This window comes from Mus caroli, unplaced genomic scaffold (genome assembly GCF_978045245.1).
Source record: "Mus caroli unplaced genomic scaffold, Mus_caroli_1 scaffold_11, whole genome shotgun sequence".
In the NCBI taxonomy this organism is placed as follows: domain Eukaryota; kingdom Metazoa; phylum Chordata; class Mammalia; order Rodentia; family Muridae; genus Mus; species Mus caroli.
Genome location: NW_028227266.1, coordinates 16,329,665 through 16,335,621, shown reverse-complemented (window position 1 = coordinate 16,335,621; position 5,957 = coordinate 16,329,665). Strand labels below are relative to the sequence as shown.

The 5,957-nt window shown below is 33.4% G+C and overlaps 1 protein-coding gene across 1 annotated transcript; it reads left to right on the top strand.

Annotated features, from left to right (window-relative positions):
* The first annotated feature begins 221 nt into the window (after nucleotides 1-221).
* Nucleotides 222-1,178, top strand: LOC110301569 (olfactory receptor 7G2-like). The gene has a single exon (XM_021172078.1). It carries the CDS (start codon nucleotides 231-233, stop codon nucleotides 1,176-1,178), a length of 948 nt encoding a protein of 315 aa, XP_021027737.1. The 5' UTR covers nucleotides 222-230.
* The last annotated feature ends 4,779 nt before the right edge of the window (nucleotides 1,179-5,957 follow it).

The following is a 5,957-nucleotide window of genomic DNA, read 5'->3' as shown; positions in this document are numbered from 1 at the left end:
ACATTCAAGACTTCTAAAGTTAGATTACATGTTGGCTGCTACTGCAATCTGGTTTTTATGCTTGTTTCTGGGGCTCAGAAGTCTGGGGCTCATGCTTCTATAACAAGTGCTTTAATTATTGCAGCATACCTTCAGACTTCAGGGATATTATTCCAGCAACTTCTTAAGTGTGGCAGCTGTGTCTGATCCAAAATTTCATTAATTTTTCTATCACCCACTCTATCAGATTTATGAACAACATGGAAAAGAGAAACCAAACAGCTTTTCCAGGATTCATTCTTCTGGGACTGACAGAAGACCCAAAACTGCAGCCTGTCTTGGTCAGCATGTTCTTTTCTATATATCTGGTTACCATTTTTGGGAACATGCTTATAGTGTTGATTTCTATCTCTGACTCCCATCTTCACACCCCTATGTACTTACTTCTTTCCAATTTGTCCTTAAATGATATCTGTTTAAGCACAAGCACGATCCCAATGATGCTGGTGAACATACAAGAAAATAATCAAAGCATCACATACAAAGGCTGCATCACTCAAATGAACTTTGTCTTAATATTTAGTGGCATGGAGAACTGTCTCCTTGCAGTAATGGCTTATGACCGATATGTGGCTATTTGTCACCCCCTAAGGTACACAGTCATCATGGAACCCTGTTTCTGTATCCTCCTGATTCTGTTGTCCCTGCTAATTAGCATTATGGATTCTTTAATGCACAGCCTGATGGTGCTAAGACTGCCATTCTGCACACATCTGGAAATACCAAGCTTCTTCTGTGAACTTCCCAAGATGCTCAAGTTGGCCTGTTCTGATACCCTCATTGATAACATTCTGATTTATATTTCATCATGCATATTTGCTGGAATTCCTCTCTCTGGAATTGTTTTTTCTTATATTCATATCATGTCCTCTATTTTGAGAATGTCATCATCAGAAGGAAAGCACAAAGCCTTTACCACCTGTGGGTCCCACCTGTCAGTTGTGTTCTTGTTCTATGGGACAGGTTTTGGGGTATATATTACATCTATTGTTATGGATTCATCCAGGAAGACTGCGGTGGCTTCAGTGATGTATTCTGTTGTACCTCAGATGCTGAACCCTTTTATCTACAGTCTGAGGAACAGGGACATGAAGGACGCCATGAGGAAATTCTTCAGTAGAATAGCTTCTGTTCTATGACATTTCATTTATTTGCACATCAATTTCTAGAGTAAGTAAACTAATACAATTTACTGAATCAAAATCCCACTTTCATACTGCATTCTTTTAATAGTATAAGAAAAGCAGTATGTTTTAACTATATTAAACTTTACAATTATGACATTTTCTGTAGCTCTATGTCAAGGAGATGGACACTCATTCCCTGAGAAACTGTTACTGTGATTTTTTTAAATAACAGTGCATGTACCTTTGAGGTTAACATTTCTCAGCAAATTCAATGCCATTATCTAAAGAATTGACATAATTATATATAAGTTGTTTGTGTTGATCTTGAGAGAGTTATCAATGACCAGTGATGGTATCTTCAGACCTAAGAGAATAAAGACCTTAACATTAATATCATAAAATAATAGAGTTGTCCACCATTATAAGTGGACATTTCTTGGTGAAGAATATATTTGAAGAAGCTTGGGCTTCCATCAATCCTTCCTACAACCCTTTCCTACCTGAACCTGGGAATAATATCAAAATGAAGAGCAGTTTCTGGTTAATGTAGTATATATATATATATATATATATATATACTACATTATATACATTATATACATTATATTATATACATTATATACATTATATACATTATATACATTATATATATATATATATATATATATATATATATATATATATATATGTATAGTGTGTGTGTGCCCTATACATCATTTAGACTGACTCCTTTTAACAGTTTGAATTGTTGTCCTGAGAATATGGTCAGATTTCAGGCCAATGAAATGGCCTACTTGGTAAAGATGCTTATTGCTACACCTTCAACATTTTTCACCCCCTATGTTGCACATGCTAGAAGTAGAAATTCACTCCCATAATGTGTTCTATGAGTTGTGTAGTATGCAAGCTATGGCATGTAGATGTCTACCTGGTTAAACATGTACACACAGTAGATAGATAGATAGATAGATAGATAGATAGATAGATAGATGGATAAATAGATAAAATGTCAAATATTATGATGTAACCAGATCTCATTTTACTGGTAAATGGAGAGACCTGAATTATGCAAGTTATCCTTTATCCTCTATACAAGAACCTTGTATTTATGTGCCTATACACCCCAAACACAAACTTCCATAAAAAAAACAAGTCTTGGGACTGAATTTATTTTAAAGCTTCTGAGAACAAGAAAACTGTAGATGATTTCTGATTTTATAGGCAACTGTGTTTCTTCCAGATGGATGAAAAACCAAATTCTTTAGGGACACTTCTCCTAGAGAATGTGATGCATTCATACTTTTACTGTGATTATGTCTTCTGAGAAGTAATTACTATTCCTATTTTTATATTTGTTTTAAAAATGTATAATTTTATACCCTACACTATTTCTCTTAAAATTATACAATTTACCTTCCAATTAGAATGTACCTAAGAGCTTAGGAAAAGTACTTCCTAAGAAAACATGGAAATTAATGATTATAATTTTTATTCACTTGCTAAGTGTAGAAAGAAGTAAATCATTCTGAATGAATAAAGCTACACGATTTGACTTCTTTGTCACCACTTAACATAATATATAAATAAGTTACTAATCATTAAAAATTGGGCTGAAAAGGTAAACACAGAGATGATATAGGAGAGCAACCATGGGCTTCTTGAAAATCAAAATCAAACATATTTTCTAACTTAGTTGGGTTTACAATAAAGAAGAGTTTTCTGAAGCAGAAATTAGCAAACTTTAAAATGTGGCAGAAGACTTGATAGACCATAGAAATTGCAGGATTGATGATGATCATTTCTAGAGCTGATTTTCATGAGGGTTGCAGATTACAGTCCAACAGCTAACTTTCTTAATAAATCCCCAAGTAATTCTATTACTTCAGTGGAACAGGGGATTTTGAAACTTATTTATTTTCCATTATCACCACTATTTTACATTAGGTTCAGAAAGTAATGTGCGATTTAGAAATCAAAGAGCTATTCCACTATTCCCTTCTGAGAGACTGACAGATAATCTAAAAACTCTAACTCTCTTTGGAGGGAGGTTCTATTCCACCAAGATACTTGTTTAGTATACTGTAAATAATATAGTAATCCCTATTCTGGCTATGGACTTTGATTCCCACCTCTGCATTGCTTTACACAATCTTATACTGACTCCGGTTAGTTTAGTCTATTCCACAGAAATGACACCAAACATTACCAAATTATAACAAATATACCCAAACACACAGTCATATTTTTAATTGGATGAGAATTTAATACATAAAAATAATGTATTTGCATAAATTTACTTTCATATCTTACCCCCCAAATTTTTCCCTTTCTCTCAAAATGTATATTCTTTTCATTTCTACAAGTTAGTTTTTGACTCTGTGTTGTGTGTTTCAAACAGAATCCACTTAGTGTGTCAGTGTAAATATGTTTAGGATCATCTACTGGAACACTGAAAGCCTATTAGGGATATCATATCAAAGGTGAAGTACTTCCTTCCCTTAGCAACTGCCATTTCTCACTGATATCATAATTAAAGTTGGTATTTCATGGATCTTTTCCCATCTATGCTAGAACTTTGTCTGGTTTGATCTACTCTAGATCTTATGGATGCAGTAATCATCACTGTGTGTTCATGTGTGTAATCTTGTTGTCATGTCTGGCAAATAATCTTTGGCTGTACATAACTATTCCATCTGGCTCTTACAATTTCACTGTGTCTTTGTAAATGTCTTTTCCCTGATACTTGAATGGAAGCAATGTGGTACACGTGATCCATTTAGGGCTGAGCATTCCTCAATCACTTAGTTTTTTAATGTAGTCCAGTTGTGAGTTTCTGGTTTAACTGCCATCTACTGCAAAAGGAAATTTTTCTTATGAAGGTTGAATGATGCACTAATATTTGTTTATGAAGATAAAAACATATTACTACCCCCACTAAGTAAAGTTATCAAGATATTTTTATTATTTCTTTTATTTTTGAGATCAAAATATCATTACATCATTTCTCCCTGGCATTTTCTCCTTTTAAATTTTCTCTTGTATCCTGCCATGCTATCTTTAAAATTCATTTCCTCTTTCTTCAGTAACTGTTGTTACATTTACATATATACATGCATATATGCATATACATATGTGTTCTTAAATATAATCTATTCTAACTGTGTAATATTTATGTTTATGTGTGGTTCACATATGGCAATTTGATACTGAATAACCAATCTGAGTTATACTTGGAGAAGACTACTTCTACTCTGGTAATTTGTTAATTGCCTGTAGTTCTCATAGGCTTGAGGCTTAGCAGTCTTTCCTTAACCTACTTTGAGAAGTCTATTGGTGTCATCCTTGTTCAGCTCATGTTTATTGAGTGATGTTGGTGATACTTTATTGGTGTAGTTTCTGGCATTATTAGGAGACACATTCCTCCAGCAAACTTCCTAGTTTTCTGACTCCTACAAAGTTTTTTTCTACTCTTATGCAGTATTGACTGAGCCCTGTGTGACAGAGTATTTTAGAGATACATCCAGTGAATTACCCATTGAATTACCTGTTTGTTTGCCTTGTTAAAAATTATCTTCACTACAATGGTCTATGATTACTGTTTGACCATTTGATGTCTTTCTACTAGTATACACAATACTCATAAGCCTTACTGTATTTTTTGCTCATTCTGGTCACTCTTTTCATTATCATTTGGTATGCATTGCTTCATAGCCCCAGCCTTCTAGTATACAGCTTTGCTGCCTTGCAATGTTACACAATTAATTTCATTATACATTTCACTTATTATGTTAGTTTTATTCTACCTTAAAATTAAATTATGTCTTTTGAAGGAGATGCCTTTAACTGGATATTATTGCATAAAGCAAAATAAGCCATAATCATCATAACAAATATTCTAGAGTATATGTAGAGTATAAAGAAAATAAAAGAAAGAAAAATAGGGAAGTGCAAGTGATGTTATTCATTTCTGTTATGTCTCATTACCAAAAATGCATGAACATAACAACCTATAGGAGGAAGGGTTTCTTTTGATTCAAGTTTCAGGAGCTTTCCATATGTCATGTGTGTCACTGAAACACATTTACAAAAGACTGAGATTCTCAGTCTATTGTACTAAAAGTATCTAGTAACAGTAATTCCTATACCTATGAAACACAAGCAGATGGATTATAATTAGGAACTGGATAAACTGAAAGGTCCACAATACTAAGATTATAAGAGCTATAATCTGTGAATGACTCCAAGAAACAGTGGGTTTGTTCATTTGTTTGTTTTTTTTCTATATTGAAGGGTGGTTTCACATATGAATATAGAGTAATTGCAACAGCATAAACAAAACCTGAACAGAAATGGCTGACAAAAATGTCAATAGGCAGTTGGTATGTAGACCCAAAGCAGCATTCCTGTAAAAGTAGCTCCTGTCAAATAGAAGCTACTAAAAAGAGGGGAATCACTTTACCCTAAGTTCCAGTCCCTGATGTGTTAAACATACATGGGCAGCAAAACTCTACTTGGATTTTAAAAAGATTGCTCACAGAGTTGAGTAGGTAAAGAGAAAAGATGAATGTGGTAGAGATGGAGGGAGGTCATGAATATTATAAAAAGGCATTCTATGAAATTTTCAAGGAACTAATATTGAATGAGAAAAGATATGAATAGAATGAATTAATTTTCTCCCATATATACTGTCCAAACTCAAGTGTTCAGCCCTGAATAATTATATATATATATAAGCAATGCTAAATGAACTTAGTAGATTATATATACATTTGTATACATACATATTTATAC

What these genes read in the sequence shown, in the direction of transcription:
- LOC110301569 (XM_021172078.1), top strand. Translation starts at nt 231, where the DNA reads ATGAACAACATGGAAAAGAGAAACCAAACAGCTTTTCCAGGATTCATT.